The 19,702-nt window shown below is 37.0% G+C and overlaps 1 protein-coding gene across 1 annotated transcript in view; it reads right to left on the minus strand.

Moving 5' to 3' along the window:
- Positions 1–324: 324 nt before the first annotated feature.
- KAT2B (lysine acetyltransferase 2B) overlaps positions 325–19,702 on the minus strand; it is a 40,695-nt gene continuing 21,317 nt past the window's right edge. Inside the window, exons 8-18 of the mRNA XM_005519143.3 lie at positions 19,291–19,416; positions 16,977–17,113; positions 15,581–15,789; positions 13,284–13,410; positions 10,919–11,029; positions 9,758–9,901; positions 6,838–6,952; positions 6,033–6,069; positions 5,608–5,671; positions 5,426–5,510; positions 325–2,361 (exon numbers count right to left, since the gene is read on the minus strand). Of these exons, the coding sequence (XP_005519200.2) occupies positions 2,168–2,361; positions 5,426–5,510; positions 5,608–5,671; positions 6,033–6,069; positions 6,838–6,952; positions 9,758–9,901; positions 10,919–11,029; positions 13,284–13,410; positions 15,581–15,789; positions 16,977–17,113; positions 19,291–19,416 (1,349 nt within the window). The 3' untranslated portion in view covers positions 325–2,167. The remainder of the gene's footprint in view (positions 2,362–5,425; positions 5,511–5,607; positions 5,672–6,032; positions 6,070–6,837; positions 6,953–9,757; positions 9,902–10,918; positions 11,030–13,283; positions 13,411–15,580; positions 15,790–16,976; positions 17,114–19,290; positions 19,417–19,702) is intronic.

Genomic DNA, 19,702 nt, shown 5'->3' on the forward strand with positions numbered 1-19,702 from the left:
AGTTTGCTGCTACATATATTATGTATTGTGAGTCAAGGACTCTTGAAGGCAAATACTGGCAAATAGCATAATCAAAACTTCGGACAGCTAAGTCAACAGCATGGTATCTCAGTTACCATAAAGCTAGGAATGATACTTGGACTGATCACAGCTCAGCCCAGCCCATCATGAACTCAGAGGCCATTTCACGTATTTTCTGTCCTACCTGGAAGAGGCACTGACAGCACTCCTGTAGCTTCACTGTGCTTGCTTGTGAAAGTGCTTCAGTATGTATGTTTGTGTCACAAGTACCAAGTAATGAAAAAAAAGAGAGACCAAAATAAGTAGGGTTTTGTACATATATAATTTAAAACTATTCTGTACCAGTACAATATATTAATTTGACAAATGTAAAGTTCATCAGCTGTTAAAGCATTTGCAAAACCACATATTCTACCATAACTTTATTGCACAGTATCTATGAAAATATTAATTCTTAAATTAGAAAACACGTTTCAATATAGAAGAGACAATCTGATTGAAAGACTATAAGAAAATCTACTCTGAAAATAACAAAAATTCACAGGTTACCAAGCTTAACAGGTGCATCTGTAGGCCCAATCTACAAAACAGGTTTATAGCATCCTGTTCTGGCTATTAAAGAAAAAGTACTCACTGTACCCTTGTTATAGATCCCAATGTAGGTCAGACTAAATTCATACAAAACACAATGGCAAGTCCAGCATTAACATTTTGAATACCTTGGGTACCACATTTACTACTTCTAGATAGTTCCTGACATCTCCTTGCTGAATTGATCTGTGATCTAACACTGCACAGGCATTTTGCAGGAATAGATTCTTTGACACATCACAGGATTGGTTTTCTCAGTCTCATAACTTGAATTTTACCAGTGTAACATCTGTAAATATAAAACACCAAGAATGAAAGTTTAATCTGTTTTTCACAAAAGCAGTTATAACTTACAAACTCTAGAAAACGTCAAGGGACAGCTTTTTGGCCTGCACTGATATCCATTAAGGATTTAGGTGTACCTCTTAAATGTAGTGTAAGCAGCAAAATGTATATATATTATATGTATATATGAGTGTGTGTTCTTTTTGAAGATATACTAAAAGCTGTAAAATGTTAATATGTTCCTGGGTCTAAATAATCACAGTTAATATGCATTTACAATAAAGCTTGGTAGAAAATCCAGTTTACCACAGAGACAAGTATCTAAGCTCGAAGCTGTCCTATGTTGTCTTCCTTTGTGTACAATAATCTTATTTCTGCTGAACAATCTAAAGAATTTAGCAGTGAGGAGTAGTAAGTAGGGTGGATCATGAAGTGCATAAAATCTTAACTCTACTAAGCCAATTAAAATTGTCTAGTAGATGCAAAGTAGTCTCCAAAGTTATTTTCCAAAGTTATTTTGGGTACTTATGTCCTGCATAAGCCAAGTCACTATGACGTTATGCATATAGCCAGATTTTTTTCTTTTCCTTTTCTTTTTTTTTCCTTTTTCTTTTTTTTTTTTAAAGAGTGGTTATGAGATTACAATTTGCAGGTAAAATATTTATCAAAACTGAAAATGAATAGAAAAACTTGCATCTATCAAAGATCAGAGGCAGTCCTTTTCCAGAACTGACTACTCTTCTCTCACAGCTTCTCAACCAGCTGAGTGTTTCTTTTAAAAAATAATATCTTATAAAAAGATTCTACAAAGAAACAAATGTTTCAGAACCCCCCCACACCTGTTGTTTTCCCTTACGATTTTCTTTTTTACTGGAAAAAATAATAAAACTTTATCAAATAGGTACTGCATTAGGTAAGCTATAACATTAGGTAAGCTATAACATCTGTTGTCTGGGAATTTTCTTCATCTTCCCAAACATGTGCAACTTCCCCCAGGTTTGTGGGGTTTCTGAGGCTGTAGCTGATAAACTTATTAGGAACATAAGGTAATCGGCACACAAAAGAAATATTCCGTAATTAAATACATTATAAAGCATTTTAATAAAATAATTTTTGTAACTTCATTATAATACATGTTTGCAAAACTAAAAGGGTTTTTAAAAGTGCTAAGTATTAAACAGAAGTTTCTTGAAAGTCCCACAACTCAGATATAGAACGGCTTTCCCTGTCCATAACATAGGCACACTATTTGGTTGTAAAAAAGACAGTGTCACTTGTCAATTAATCCAGCTTCTTTAATTTTTGTGTAGAAGAATTTCTCCAGTATATTGGCACATTTGTAGTATTCACTCTCGGGGGGGTTGTACTCTCTGCAGTTTGTAAAGACTCGCTGCAAGTCTGCCATGAATAATTTCTTAGACACGTAGTACCTGTTCTTGAGTCGCTCACTCATTGTTTTGAGATCTGCACAGAAGAAAAATATATGAACAGCGTTGGATTCAAATATGTTTTGTGTGCAATATCCCTTCAGACCGATTTGCCATTTAACATGAACAGGCAATGCTAGGATTTGGAATGGAAATTGCCTTCATCTAAGGCATGGTCCGTATTTCAGTTTCAAAAGCAACTAAGCTGCTGGAACTAAGCAATATTTCACTGTGAGAATGAATTTATGTAGAGTTTATTTTTAATTCCTTAAAACATTAAAGCTTTTTTTGTTCTGTTCTCATACTTAGAGCTCTGAGTTTCTGTGGGTAGTAGATGTCCCTAATACTCTTCTGATTGTCCTGAGACAACCTGTTCTCAGCTCTGCTGGAGGAGGCCTTAAGAGTATATGGGCAAAGAATTCAAACATCACAAAACATGTATGCTAATCTAAAATCCTTACTGCTGTGCAAACAGAGCAGAGAAGATACATTGGTCTACACTACAAGCAGGAATTGCAGCTCTGAAAAAAAAGATTAAATTTGTTCTATGCTCTACATATATTTTTATTACCTCTTCAGAGTTTATAGTTGTATATCCTTTTTAAGAATCATGTGAGAACTGATCTCCCCTGCTTTCAGAGCATCATGCAAAACATTTACTTACAGAACATTCTTTAAGGAGTGTTCTCCTTTATACTAAAATCAGTCATCCATAAAATATGTAAATCATCTCAGTGTTCTCCACATAGTTGCTTTCCCAGTAATTCTCATCAGGCATTTAAAAATTCTGTCTACATTACAAGTGTTCTAGGAGTGAGTACAGGAATAGAAGTAGTGGGAAGTGTGCTGGATGCCTTGGCTTTTCTCACCTCAGATGCACTAACAACTATTTTTTTAGCAATGTTTGAGCCAGGCATCAGCAGCACCTTTGTGAAACTGTAACAGAAGCAGCTGAAATGAAGAAGACTTAATGTCAATGACTATTGCAAGGACAACAGACCAAAGACCTCCAATGCAAAGGAATTAAACTTTTTAACTTCAGATTTGAAAATATGGTTTTATTTTCATTTTGGTAATGGTTTGGGAGGTTTTAGGGGGTGGGTTTGTTTTTTTTAAGGGAGATTTGAATTTATTAAAAGAGAGGAAACCCTGTCAAATTGACAAGATGGGATTATTTAAGGAAAGTTTGAGGGATGCTCTCAAATACTTTTTCCAATGGTACAGAAATTGCCAGTCCCTAGTTTTGCACAGTATTTTGTGAAAGTAAAGGCTCATTCAGTTTCTATTAAGTCTGAAATTCAGGTGCCAATGCCTAAACTAGATATCCATAGACTAATTATAGCACCCATCTGAGAAGGCTGCTCAGCTCACCCTAAAGCAAATGTTGCCTGGCTAAAGAGTTAAGCTGTTCTCCTCTTAAGTACAGTGTAAGTTTGGTTCCATCTGTCACTCAGCCATACAGCTTTTGAATGGCAGTTGAAAAGGGGAAAAAAGAAATCTAAAGGGTATTGCTTGATAGATTACCTGAAGAGCACTTAAAACAGGGGTAAAAAAGCATTTATACATGAGAACTGACTTCAGGAGGTAGTAAAAAAAATTTACAGCCATACCTCTCAAAAACTACAATTTAGTCTGTACACAAACATAAAGGCAACTGTTATATCTTGTCTGAGAAACTTTTTACAGTATCAATATGCTGGCAGGGAGAGCACAAAGAAATCTGAAGTTAATCACGAATCAAGGCACAGTTTATTCATGCTGGGTACCTTAGCTGAAAAAAAACCAAAGCAAAACTAAACCAATGACCTCAGCTTAATCCTCAAAGTAAACTCCTGCCCCTGCCTCTAGTGTAACACACCTGAACAATGAAAGGACAGACAACATTCCTACTTGGAGTTTCTCCTCAGGTAAGTTATTTGTAACCACTGCTCAGATTAAACAGATTTCTGAGCTAGATCTGCTCAGAATAGCAGATAGAGAAAACTCTGCCACAGAACAGGATTCACATTCTTTTTCTTCATTGGTAGAAAATAAATTTGTGTTGGGGATACATGAAGCCAGCAATTGGTTTATAAAGTATATGTACATCTGCTCTTTGGGAATGATAAATTGAATATAAAAAAAATAATTAAACTAAATCGATATACATGGGCCTGGATTCTATGCAAAGCAACATGAACAATTACTTTTATTCTCTGAGAAACTGATGGCTAGTAGCCTGCCATGAACCTGTATTTCCTTCTGTAACAATATTAAAGGGTTCAGAAACTGGAATCAGAATGATAGAGGTGAGCCAGAGTTCAGTTTTAAATCTGGTGCAGTACAAACCAAGCATCCATTCAGAGTATCACTGAATTATCATTGAAATTATATGTCCCAGAAGTCAAAAGCTGGGTCATAAAAGACACAGTCAAAAGAAAAACATTATTAGCAGTTGTGTACTTCTCTTTGCAAGCAATCCTACATAAACAATAGCTGTGTTACTTATAAGTGAAAATAAATAAACAAATAAATATAACACCTCAGACAACTGTGGCAGATCTAAAAGACAAAGATAAAAGTTAGCTTAGAATCAGTTGCATGAAGCATTTTCCTAAACTTAAATTGGAGCAAAGTGTTAAGACTTAGAAAACCCTGTGACCTTTGAAAATGTTTTCTCTATGTGATTTAGAAATCTTAAATCCATATTTTAAAGCAACTCAAATGCTCAGATGTTGCTGAAAGTTTGCCTTCAGGTTTTTAACATATGAGTAGGATCTGCAATGACCAGTTAACCACACACAAGAACATAGCCCTGCAACTCACCTACACCAGCTCAGTCCTAAAAGCTTCTAGCTGACTGCACCATTTAGGAGCCTGTTAGGGTTCTCTAGGGCACACTAAGGTTTCAGGTAAGTACACCATGCATGTTTCACAAAGGTCACAGAGCACTCATCAATTTCAAATGACAGCATCACACCCTTGACACTTCAGAGCTGCAAGGTATTCAGCTGCAAGTAACACGTATCTTTTACCATAAAACAATCAGATTAAAATTTATCTGCTATGTCTGCAGCTATAATGATTTTTAAACTCTACTTAAAAAATGTTAATGGCATTACCCATGGGAAACCTTATAACTTCATAATATCCAGGAGCTTCTGTTCTCTTCACGGGTTCCATGAAGGGCCAAGCGCTTTGATGGCTCTTTGGTAAAGAAAAAAGTAAGGTATCTAATATGGAAACTAGATATTGGAAATAATTTAAAAATCTTTACAGAAAGTAAACTAGAACTGGAACTCACCTTCACTTGCTGCAGGATGGTTTTTAATGTGCTGTAAAGTTGATCTGGATCCTTGGCCTCCTTACTTGAAGGAAAACATGAATACAAAAACATTAGTTTGAATCCCTTATCTTCGTTCCTACAATTTGCATCTTACCTAAAAGCAACTCCAAAGTTTCAAGAATTTTATGGAAGAAGTAAATTTTAAAACAAGCAAACAAACCCACACAAAAATCCTCAAAAAAGAACCCCACTACCAAAACCACACTTGCCCACAATAAAAAAATAAAACAAAAAATACCACCAAAAAAGACACTTAAGAACTTATCTCTTGCAGATTATTTGATTTCCAGCGGATGGAAGGAAATATCAAGTGATATTGTCTAAAGACTTTTCTCAAAGGAATATCCCAACTGCTTCAACATTTTACTTTCTGTAGCACTTACCCTCTTTCTTTTCCACTTGGTTTCCAGCCAGTCTCTCCTGTACACCAACAACATGAGATATTATATAGGAACTACAGTAAGTCAAAACATTAACTGAGTTATTGCAACTCAAAGAAGAAAAGCCATTTCAGCACTACTGCAGTAAAATGCATTTGTTTTAATAAAAGCTACTCCTAATAAATAATATAACCATCTAGCCCACAGCTCCATTCAATTTTGTACATGCATCTTCCTCCAGACTGCTGAAAAGATTCTAAAATATTTCTATATGAAACACACTTCTTTTCAATAATTCAATACATATTTTACTGCAACCCACCCCTGTAAAGAATAATCATGACAAAGTTATCCTATCTGATTCCTCAAGGACAAAGAATAAATTGCAGAAAAGCATAGCTGAAAAAAAGTCACCCAAAATATGATACTCTTTTTTTTTTTTTTTTCCCTGTTTTGTCCTGTAAGTTCATGCCTAGCATAGAAATCATTGTTGTTCAGGAGTGCAGTGCATTAAAATGGTGCCAGGGGGAAACTGCCGCCTACACTGTGATACAAATCAAAGAGGGATCACATATAAGTAAAATTATACACACGTACATAAAAGAGGATCAGCCTGGGATGCCTTGGGGAAATTTCAAAGACAGCAGTTGTAATGGAAACACAACAATCTTCACAGAAATCAAATCAGCAGACCAAAACAATTACATTCTAATCAAAAAGAACTATGTGACTACGTTGGTATTTCTAGTCTTGGATCTTTCTTGGACTATTCTGCTTCTGTTCTACATTAAAAGAGATTGATACATACTAATTCCAGGAATGCTTTCTATAGGAATCTGCCGTACTCCATCTTTGAAGCAAGAAAGGCCAGGATAAACTTTTCTTATTTGAGCTTGCTTCCTTTCTATGAGCTTTTTAATGATCTGTAATAAAGCAGCAGAGAAAACAAAGAATAATTTATTTGGTGTAAAGTAACCCAGAAGATTAATGCAAAACTGTGATGAACAGAAACATTCTCACTTCCTAACCTTGCAGTCCTTTTCCATGAAGCTGGTAATGGGGCTGAGCTACCTGACCAAATACCGATTCTGCAAATGAAGTTAAGTCTCTCAGCTATTTTGGCACAAATCTAGCAAAAAAAAAAAAAGAATCATTGCTGGTTCTACTGATCACAAGCTGCACAGCTCTTGGAAAGACAGGAGCAGAGGCAGAGAAGGAAATTTTCTGAAAGAAGGTTTGAGAACTGGCTATAAAATTTTAACAGCTGCAGCTTCTGAAATTCTTCAGCACAGCTGGTCAAAAATTTCAAGGCACATATTGAATGCATGCATTTAGATGTACATATATGTTCATATTCCAAAATTTTAGAAACAACCCATTCACTTCAAAGACTCCATATATCTATCTGTAGGAGTTGCTTATGTATTAATCAAAGATACTCTCATGAAAGATTTTCTCTGGAGGATGCCAGAATGATGCCACTCTTCAGAACAAAAATTCTACTCTCTTTGTAAATGCTAGGGAAAGGCTTTTTCCCACTCCTAGATATACCCTCTTTTACTTTGCAATCTTATTACCTCAAACTCTAAGCAATTTGCTTTGGTGTTCTTGATACCCACTTAGATACTTATCTAAGCTTTGTGTGTCCTGGATATGTGACTTTCAAAACTTTATAACTTGAAGTAAACAAATGTGCAGCCATGCAGACCAACAGTTTGATAGAATATTTTCTATTTGAAAATTATTTCATTTGAAATAATAAAAATTGACATATTTTCATTTTTAAGGACCTTCACTCCCTCATACATAGTATTTCCTCTCAAAGAAGAGAAAAATATAAAAGCAGACTTTCAAAAGAGCTTAGAAATGTTAAGAGGAATACAGTATACAACAGCACTATGGCCAGATTCCAGCATAATACAAAAATAATTTCAAACTAATTATTAAATCCAACTTAAGCCCTTCTTATAATTTAGGAACTAGTGTCTCTTCCTGATTAAAGCAAGCTGTTCAATCAGTGATTACTCACAAGTCAGGAGGTCACAAAACTTTGCATAGAGGGACTTGTATTTTTTAGAATGACTGTAAACAAGCTACTGGTAGAGTATCAGGTGATATGGTCTTAGCAGCCATAGGCATGTACTCCAGTTCTTTAAATAAAAGTTTAGACCCCATGAAAAATTTCACTTTAAAAAGTACAGATCCTGAAATGCCTGATATCTAGTACTGGGAAATAGCAGGATTCAAGAAAATTGGTACATAATACAAACTGTCAACACCCAAAATTATTTTTATGTCCAGGTAGCGTTTTCACTGCCTTTGATATGCACAGACAAGCAAACACTCTTCATGAAGCTGCAGACTGTGAGGGCTATTTCTAAACTTCCTTGCAACAGGAAGAATAAAAAGGCCTGATGGGTATTTTCAATGTTAGGCAGGCAATCCTAAAATGCAGTTCCAAAGCTGTATGTAATTATTCTCAGAGAAGATCGATAATACAGATCAGTGCAAAACAGCAGCTTTCTTCCTAATAATTTTACATATGAGATGTCTGGAGGACCAAGTCACTTTATCTACAAGAGGAGTGTCTCCAAGTTCTTTAGAATAATGTCAACACCCTAACAAATAAAACAGTGAAAAAAGCTAATAAAGCAATCCCAGAGGCAAAATTTTGAAAACTAACAAGTTTTCAGGAGTGGCAGGTCATGTTGATGGTTTGGGCCTGAAACTGTACTACTGCAATTAGGCATGCCTGAGATGTAACAGGCTACAAGAGACACATCCACTATCCACACTGACAACATCCCATCCCTAAGGGACAGCTGGCATGTCCAGCAGTAGCCTGGAATCTGAAGGGTAATGCAGCCAAGAAATGAAAGAAATTTTCCCCATTTCAGAAATGAAAGGGGAAAAACTTATGGTCCCTGTTGTATGGATTTAAGAAAACTTTCCCAATAAGTAAAGTTAAAAAACCTCGTAAATTAAATGTAAAACCATCAGATAGTGTCTTTCCCTCTCCAATCACAGGCCAAATCATTCTTTTGGAATAAAAATGATTGTTCCATAAAGAAGCATTTTAACAAAATAAAGGGTCAGGTTTGAACAAACTTGAAAGAACAAATTATAATTTATATTTCTTTAAAAACCAAGGAAGATATTTAAACACAAGTGGAAACATCATAATTATTTTGCCAATAAACTGCCTTATTATACAGAATATTATTAAGAACTAAATAAAGAACATCCCACATAAAATCCAAAGAGGGATAGACTGGAAATTAAGACAGTTCACCCTTGATTTTTATATTTAAAAAATAGCACAAAAAAAGAATCTTCTATTTTTCAAATAAAACAGGACATGCAACACAAACACTCCATTTAAATGTAGCTCTAATGAACACTACTGATATGGGAGGGAAGGAACTGACAAAGCCTTAAAAAAAAACAATCTCACAAGATTTTGCTTAGTTAACTACCACAAAATTGAACTGCGAATTACTCCTCAAAATACCAGTACTTTAAGAGTCTTGTTCTTGTTAAGTCAATTAGAATTTGATGTTTCAACTACAAAATTTTGGCACTGGGGCTTGAATGAAGGGATTATTCTAACTAATAAAAGTATGCATTCAAATTTAAGCACCAAAGCAGAGAGCTAACCTGGCACCCACTGAACTGCTTCTAAACATCTCAATAGAGGGTAACATTAAACATTTCATTTCAACTCTCACCTCTTTTTGCTTTTTGATGATGACAGAAAATTCGGTGTAGGGGATCCTTGGATTTAATTCACATCCCATTAATGTGGCACCCTCATAATCCTTGATGTAGCCAACATATTTTGCTTTTGGTACTTTAATATCTTTGGAGAAACCCTGACAAAGAAAGAAAGAAAGAAAGAAAAAAAATTATATTGTCATCATGCCATTTTCCTTTTAGTTTTGTTTTAACTGAAATGAATGAGGATTTAGAGCCAAATTCATCATAATGCTAAAAAACAAAAAATACAACAATAGTTACAGACCACAATTCAATGTTGCAGAAACCTTCTCAAGGGAGGCACTTGATAAAAGAACAGTCAACTGCTAAGAAGGACTATACAGGAGATTGTATTCATTTTGAATGTGTGAAGAGTTAATTGTATCAGTTTTATATATAGAACCATAGAACAGGTTGGAAGGAACTTGGGGAGGTCATCCTAGCCCCATCTCAGCTCAGAACAGGTCTCATCATATCTGGCTGATCTAGGCTGTCACCAGTCTTGAAGACTGAAAAAGGACAGAGATTCCACTGGCATCTCCCTAGGCAACATTTTCCAGTATTTCACCACCCTCAGGACAGGAAAGGAAAAAAAATTTCCCTTCTACCTAGTTGCAATTTCCCACTATCCAGGTCATCTTCACTGCCTAATGCTGTACACCTCTGAGAAAAATCTGACTCCATTTTGCTGACCAAACAGTTGGCATGTGTTTATCAAATCTAATTGACAGAATAGACATTGCCATCTTTCCTGAATTTGAACCTTCATGCTTCAAATCAGGAGGAGCTGCTAAGTGCAGGTCAGGTAAGTTTTAGTCTGTCACAGGTATGCTTAGTCCTTCTTTATACTTCTTATAGAATCAGTGAAGGAACTGACATTTTACTAGTTCTTAGACTAGATAATTATAAACTATACCATATACTTATATTCAGGTGATTCTATCAAAGTAAAATGTATTAGAAGCTAAAAGCATTGCACAAGATGAACACAGAGCACATTTTACAGATTAAAAATATACATGTAAAATTGCACTATGCATTTTATCCAATTACTTTGTCATGCCTAGTTACTTAGTTCATCACTGCTAGATATAAAACTTCCTGCAAGAAGTAATTTCTTGCAATGAACTTACTTGTTTCTTGAAGTAGCCAATAGCATATTCATCTGCATACGTGAGAAAGTTGAGAATGTTGTGTTTGATGTGGTACTCCTTCAGATGGTTCATTAGGTGAGTCCCATAACCCTGTGTGAAACATATGAGGAAAAAGTCATGACAGAGCCTTTAGGGCCTGCACATACCAGAACCTGTTATGTTTAGACCAGGGTTATTACACACAATTTTTCAAAATGCAGTCTTTCCTCTAGATCCTGTTTCAAAGATATTCTCTTAATTAACTTGGTGTTGCACACTCAAGAGCAAACTCTTTTGAGCCTTGTAGGGGTATCTTTGTGACCCAGCATGGAAGTTGTAATTCAAGGTGCCCACCGTTTATTTTTTTTTGTTCCTCTTTTAAATTAGATATCAACCATTAAAATCACATACTACACCAATAACAAAACTGCACATGCTGCAACAATAGAGCATCCTTTCTGAGCCATATCACATCAAAACTACAAAGCAGTAGCAATATTGAAATTATTCCAGTGTTCTGTGCACCTGTAGCAAAACCGTCTCTGCCTCAAAAGATTTATTATCTAAACTTATCATAAAGCATAAAAAGGAACAGTGAACAATTGGCATAATAAGGAGCAGAAAATTATTGAGTTCACAATCAAATAAATATCTGCACCTTCTGACTGCACACAGGCATGATTTCCATTTAAATTTAGCCCCAAAGTAAACAAAAGGTTGCATTTATTCACACTGACAAGTAAGCCATAGTCATCCCCTCCTGCTGTGATATGAAGAAATATCAAGTAGATAGGAAAGCCCATAATAATGTTTTGTTCCTGCATATGTTCCAACTTTCTCATCATGCAGACTAACAGGACACTTAGAGAAACATACATGGATTTCTTTTTAGTACTCTGTTCTTGAAAACTGGGAAAATTTTTAATGATGTAATAAAGTCAGAAAAATAAATTAGAAAATACAAACTTCTGATTTTATTTACATTTTAATAGCCCCAAATATGGCAATTGCCATTTAGGAAACTAAGCCACATCCAGTAAAACTTAAAATTATTTTGCAACAGGGGACCAAACTACCTAAAAAACAATTCAATTTGTATGGGAAAACTATTCCTATATTTTTTTACTCAAGCCTCAAACTGAATTAAAATAGGAATTTATTTTTCCTAAGACTAGGCAGGTCACCCATGTGTGAACTTTTTTTTTCTCGGTTATCTGTTGACATGGTCAGCTTACTCAGAAAGAAAGGTGGGAAGGCAAATTTTCAGAAACACTCAACTGATATAGCGAAGCACACAGAGGATAAAAGAATAAATAGTGTGTTACACAACCCTGGAGTCAATCTGATGGGTCAGAATTATCTGCTTTATTACTGTGAAAGATTATTCCTAGAAAATCACGACACACCTTTGGCAGCCTCACCTGTGTAGTGCAGTTAAGCACAACTTACGCATATTCTGTTAGGGTTTGTATTTGCTAAATTACTCTTAATGCTGACAGGTCACCGCTTAATGTAGTGAAATGCTCCTTTCTAACACCAGAGTTGAATAAAATCAAATATAACCTGATATTAGTGGTTGTTACAGACTTTCAATCCCACTGTGTTACTCTTTTGCACCAGGGTGTACAGTTTTTGTATGTTATAACTGTTACATACTCTGAATTAACCTACATCTCAGCTCTTGCTACTTGAACTAAAAATCATGAAGCTACAGCACCATCTAAAGGCAAAACAGTGAACCAAATGGTGGGAGTTAGATCAACCTGTAGTAGCTGGAAACCCTGGAGGAATCTCATGTATTCATAGTGCTCTGCATTCTTTCAGCACAGATGCCAATTGTCAACATTCTGATAAAATTTTGTGGCATTAAGTCAAATAAGAGTGTACAGAATAGACCCTGTGCTTATTTTGAGATGTAAAACCTAGTAAAAAAAAACTAGTAAAAAAGTCCAATTTTTTATTATATCTCATTTAGATTAAAGTCATGTAATGTCACAAAGTGACTGAACACAAATTACTGCCCCACACAAGCAATATGTATTTCAGTCAACCATGAGATGTTACACTACACAAAGACACAGCTACTGGCAAAAGAGGCATGAAAAGTCCAAGAATGGCAGGCTACTGCTCTGCTGAGAAAAATAAATACAGGTAATCCTAGAATTATGATGATACTTATAAATCTGCACTTTTTAATTTGGTTTTTGTGTATTAAATTCATAACTGCTGTATGTTTCAAAATCTGTTTCTGTCTGGAAACTCAGCAGTACATTCAACATGACTAAAAATATTAGGGGCACATGGCAGAAGGTGAATGGGACTCAAATCCACTTTAAAAACACTTATAATATAGAATTCTTTTTACCTTGACTTGCTCATTGGAAGTCACAGCACAGAAAACAATCTCTGTAAATCCTTGGGAGGGGAACATCCGGAAGCAGATACCACCGATAACACGACCATCTTTTATTAATGCAAGGGTTTTATGTTTCCTGAGCAGACAAAAATAACAATCACTTAATTCATGTACATAGTACATAAAGTGCTATTAACCTTCCTTTTTTCAGAAACTTGATTCAATTCTTTCCATGATGATAATGCAATTGTATATGCCTCCTAAGTTAGCCACTGGTATCTACAGAAGCGTTGTTACTTTAATATCATGCTTTCAGTATACCATAAAGGTCATCATCATACATAAAGCAAGCTTTTGGCCTTGCCAAGTACTCTGAGATACTCGGGTAATGTCCGAAAAATAAAAGTTGTATTGCCTTCATTGAATCCATTGCTGATAGTTACACCATTGCACAGTTCTCAGGATGGTTTTACCCTGAGTAAATTGGAAATTAATGGAGTTACAGGAGAGCAAGTCCTTTCTAATGGATTCCTGTTTGCTTGCATGCACTCTCCATAGTTAAGTTATCAGTATCAAATGCAGCTGATGAAGTAAGAGAGGACATTTCTTATTTCTGATCACCCACTCCTCTGAGAATCAAGACCAGAATAAATATCCATTTCTCTTGCACTTATAGTGGCTGCCAGGAAAGATGTAACAAGGTGCAATCTCAACTCTTATGTTCTTTTTAAGGAATTTTAGTATAATCCTCAAGGTGTGAAAACAGTGCACTTTTCTTTAGATTATTCAATACACAGTAGCATATAAATCATATAAATTATATAGTTAATATACAGATGATGTATATTGAAGTTATATTGTATGTGCCACCATTTAAGAAGATTTTATACACATTATATATTCTTTTTGTCTTGTACTTATTTCAGTGCATTTTACTTGTGGAATGACAGCAGCAATGCAGTAGGTTGAGCTTTTGTAGTGGTTTTTGTAGTGGCTGGATGCCAGGTGCCCTCCAAAGCTGCTCTGTCATTCCTCTTCTCAGCTGGACAGGGGAGACAAAATGTAATGAAAGGCTCATGAGTTGAGATAAGAGCAGGGAGAGATAACAATTACCACCACAGGCCAAACAGACTTGACTTGGGGAAATTAGTTGAATTTATTACTGAACAAAATCTGAGCAGGATGATGGAAAGTAAAACAAATCCTAAAACTACCTTTCCCCTTCTCCTTCCCTATTCTCTACCTTCTCTCTCAAGCAGCACAGGGGGATGGGGAATGGTCAGCTCACTACATGTTATCTGTGTCACAGTTTCCTCCTCAGGCAGAGGAGCTCTTCCCCTGCTCTACCATGGGGTCCCTCCCATGGGTTCCTTCAGGAACTGCATTAGCACAGGTCCCTTTCCATAGGGACACAAGTCCTGCCAGCAAAGCTGCTCTAGCAGGTAGTGTGGGAAACTCTCTTCATAGGGCTACAGGATCTGCCAGGAACCTGCTCCAGGGTGGGCTTCCCACAGGGCCACAGCCTGCCTTCACCACCTGCTCCGGCATGGGGCTCCTTCACAGGCTGCAGAGGGACACGAGGCTCCCCATGGTGTACCATGGAAGGTTAAACTGCTGGAGCAGTTCATGAAGAACTGCAGCCTGTGGGAAGGACCCATGTTGGAGAAGTTCATGGAGAACTGTCTGTTGTGGGAGGGACCCCAGACTGGGGCAGGGAGAGAGTGTGTGAAGTCCTTCCCTGTGGAGGAAGAAGCAGCATACAGCACATGGGAACTGACTGCGGCCTCCATCCCCCAGCACTGCTTGGGGGAGAAGGAAGAGAATCATGAACGAAGCTAAGCTTGGGAAGAAGGGAGACATGGGGCAAAGGTATTTTAAAATGTAGTTTTTATTTTCTCATTATCCTATTCTGATCTGATTTGTAAAAAATTAAACTTATTTCCCCAAGTTGAGTCTCTTTTGCCTGCGATAGTTATCAATGAGCGATCACTCCCTGCCCTTCTATCTGAGAACTTTGTACTTTCTCTCCCCTGTCCAGCCAAGGAGGGGAGAAATAAAACAGGTTTTGTGGGAATCTGACATCCAGCCGATGTCAACCCACCACAGTCCCACAAGAAACTTATTATTAATACAGCCACCAAGATGGCATTTGGGTACAATCCAATTAGATTGACCAGGAGTCATGAGAGCTTGAAAAGATGGCAAAAGTGTAGCACAGGCAGAGCTGCTCTCCACCCCACCTTTGCTGCAAACAGCACCAGACTCCCTCTGCCTCACACGCCAGCCCCCTCTCCAAGGATACCCACGGATCAAAGACCAAGCGGGTGATGTATTCCTTCGGCATTCGAGGCAGCTGATGGGAGAACACATTCTGCAAACCAACCAGCCACATCATGATCTTCTTGTTGGGCTTCTGGTTCAGGGAGTTGCCAACCACATGGAATTCAATCACGCCCCTGCGCTCCTCCAGCCTCGCTGCCTCGTCCCGGGCTGAGTGTGCCGAGAGGAAGTTGGTCTGTATCACACAAAAGAGTAACAAAATCACAGTTTTGAGATTTCACATCCTCTGACAAACAAATTAAACCCTCTCTCTTTTTCCAACAGAACTGCCCATGACTTCCTTTGTAATGTACCTTTGCAGAAGGGACACCATCAAATAAACCTGATGTAAGTCTACACTACAGTCTACAAAGGCCTATCTGATTTTGTATTGATACAGATTTAGATAACAACAGATTTATATTGATACAGATTTAGATAAAAATGGTTATGACTCAAAAAGTTCCAAAACCTCCTGAGGGATAGCCCTCATCCAGTTGAGGTCTACGCCACTAAGTCTTCATATTCTCTTTAGTCTTAGCCAGCTTGGGCATGAATTGTGGAATCGCCTACACATACTGCAAATCACACATTTTAATGGTGGTGCAGGAAAAGTCATATTCCTTTTTATTTTATTAGTGCTTTCCAGTATCTCTGCCACTACTGAAAGACCCTAAAAAAAAAAATAATTAATTCCCACAGAATTTGCTGTTACATATCTAGCAATTGCATCTATATAACTAAATGCAGATTAAATTAATACAGAAAATTTATTTAACTTATTCTTTTCAAGATTTTACAATGCCAAACCATCTCTGTATGCACATACTGTTTACTTTTTTGAGCAAAGTTTGGCTGCTGGGTTTCAAGTCACTGCCAGCCCCAACAGCCAGGCTGGCACAGCATTTGTAATATGCAGAGCCATCAGTCACAGTACATAGTTTGAATAAGAAATGTAGGTGGTTCCAAATCTTCAGCAGTGTCTAACTAAATCTTGGCAAATGAGCTGCTGGCAAAACATAGCCTGGCAGAGAGAACAGAAGGAGGAAAAGCCAGCCAAGGAAAAAAAAGTGCAATTCTGTACATGGCACAATTCTGCATTTCTGTTTGTTTTTCTCTTCCAGCCGAAAAAAAGAGCAACTGGGGAAGACAGCAAATAACTGTTTAGATCAGTTTCTGCACCAGAGAGAAGTTTTAACTTCGGATCTTCCATTCTGCTGCAATTCTTGAACCCCATTCAGCAGTATTTTTTGTTCACCTAATCATACTCTTTCAAAGTCTATTTGTCTTGTCTTAGCTTATCACATTCTATCCATGTGGAACATTCACTACAAACAGGCCACTTAGAAACAGACCATTTGCAACACCGACTCTATATCTCACCTCTGGCCCAAGCATTGCTGCAGGATCTGTAATTGTTGACATTACTTCGTTGATTAACTCAATAGGGATATCTCCTACAACCCTTGGTCTTTTAGAATCCTCCAGAGAATAGGGCTCATTATTTTTTCTCTTTTCCCCTATAAAACAAAACTTTGAAAATTAGAAATAACCAAACTGTCACAGACTAGCACTATGAAGTCTAGCACTTCTGTCATATTCTGTAGCTTATATGACAAGTTTGAGGTTGGGTTATCTGGTCTGGTTTTTTTTTGTTTTTTGTTTTTTGGTTTTTTTTTTAATCTCCATAGACAAAGAGAAAGAGAAATAAATGAAATCTGAAAAATACCACTTCTCAATTTTCACTTTGCACTGGGGTATTAGCATGAAGCAGGAAAAATGTACCTCTCCTTCCTCTACACCTCTGTAAACTCAGTTTTAAACTATTTGCTTTTTCTTTTTGTTTCAAAATCCTCTGCATGGAACCTCTGTGCAGCTGGTTTGGAAGGTCAGTACTCAATATACAAATTGCAGCACTTATTTATGGATAGCATGAAATCCCCCTTTTAGGATTCACTGGAACTAAGTATCTGTCTTAGGTTGCAATACAAGATGTAACCAAAAGTATGTATTCTATTACCAGCTGTTAAAACCAGGTGTGGCAGTGTTCTTTATGTCTTCCATGACCCATCCTCCCTCCAGAGGGTTATCTGCTGTTAATGGGCCATTGAGTCTCACTGCATGACTGATAAAATTACATCATCCCTTTGTGAGATGCTCCACCCAGGGGGAGGAGCCAAGCATTCCTACCTGGATATAATCTGAGCCTTGGAATACCACAGTCAGCCTTCTTCCACTGGAATCCCAGAGGAAGACCGGACCCATCTACACCACCACTGGAGCTTCAGAAGAAAACCACACCCTTCTACAGGATCACTGCTTCAACAGAACCACATCTGTCACTCCAGGAGAGCTGCAGCCACCATTTAATGATACTGCTACCAACATCCTGACCAAATGGGTGTCAGGTTGTATTCTGACTCTGTCAGTGGTTTTTTGTACTGCTGCATTTTATTTTAATTTTCCTATTAAGTTGTAGGTTTTTGTTTTTTTTTTTAAATTTACATGTACTGGTAAAGAACTTTTATTCCTAATCCTATATCTTTGCCTAAGAGTCCCTTAATTTCAAAATTATAATAATTCAGAAAGAGAGAGTTTACATTTTCCATTTCAAGGGAGGCTCCTGCCTTCCTTAGGAGACACCTGTCTTTTCAAACCAAGACAGTACCCATCATATATTTCTTTCACCTCTTCTGAAAACCCAGCAGCACATACAGATAAATATACATACATATGTATGTCATACATATTTGAAAATCTATGTAAGATTTCCAAATCAAAATATACCAAGTTAATTATTAGCTGCCCAACTGACTGCAGAGACACATGCATTATATAGCACAAGAAACTAGTTAAATTCATAAAAGAACAGTCCACCAAGGACTAGCTGAGGTAAATAATAAAGATCCAGCTGCATGCTCAGAATTATCCCACTCATCATCCTACTCCCTACTCATTGCCACTTCTGAGGGACAACTTGAGAAATTACCTTACAGAAAACTGCAGTTTAGGAGCCACCCCAAGTTTTTCTGTACTAAATACTGAGACTAAAAATTCACTTTGGTTTTGGTTTTTCTCCTTCCTTGAGGACTCACTTTACATAAGCTTGGGATCATCTCTCTGACCTAGCAACCTCTCTTGACAGGCTCATTAATCCTGAGGTGCTTGAAAAATGATTTATTAGGAGAATTTATGCATCACCAACTTTTTTTCTTGCAAGGTTTTTGTTTGGTTGGTTTTTTTTTTCACCTAACCTCATTCAGGTTTTAAATTTAACCTGGTTGGTGTGTCTGTGTTTTTCTTCACTGTTTAAATGTATGCATTTTCACTACCTTGAAAGATTAAAATACCCAAATGTGATGGCCCCTTCTACTCTGCCATTATTTAAATGAAACCTCTTCTAATGGCTTATAATAGATATACTCCAAGAAAGCGTATTTTTCAAAAACCTCTGACACCAACATACCTTTCCCCATTTTAAATTAATTTAAACAAACCAATTGTTTTTTTTTTGCAAATACAGCTGCCATTTCTGTAAGTTAAACTTTACTGTAGTGGAGAAAAAGGTATGCGTGTGCAAATCTTTCATCAGAAACTCCTCAAGTTTGCTCATGTAGAGTGAAGACAAAGGTTACCATATACTGCAACTATTGATAAGATCAACATAAGTCAAAAGGCGACACTCCTTCTCCATTACCTAAGTTTGGGTCAAGGGCAGAAGAAACTTTACAAGCTGGACTCATATTCCCACTGTTGGATTGCTCCAGAGATGAAGGACTTGCACTGTATGCAACAGATCTTGCAACAGGAGGTGGACTGATAACTGCAACGACATAAAAAACAAGCACAAAAAAATCAGGTCACGGAACCCATTCTGGAAAGACTGTCACAAAGATGGACCCCCACCACCCAAAAAGTAACAGTGAACACTGTGCAACAGAGCACTGCCACCACTTCACAAGTACAGACATTAAAGCTTTATCTCAGTGTATTTTTCTAAACTAAATTCTACCTAAGAAGGGACTGCTGGATAACAGGGATTGCAAACATCAGGCTTTATTAGTTCTCAGTGCTAAGCAGAAGCTAAGAAAACAAACTTCCCTCACATA

The sequence above is a fragment of the Pseudopodoces humilis genome, chromosome 1 (assembly GCF_049639895.1).
Source record: "Pseudopodoces humilis isolate 2021_Gansu_Grassland_sample_001 chromosome 1, ASM4963989v1, whole genome shotgun sequence".
In the NCBI taxonomy this organism is placed as follows: domain Eukaryota; kingdom Metazoa; phylum Chordata; class Aves; order Passeriformes; family Paridae; genus Pseudopodoces; species Pseudopodoces humilis.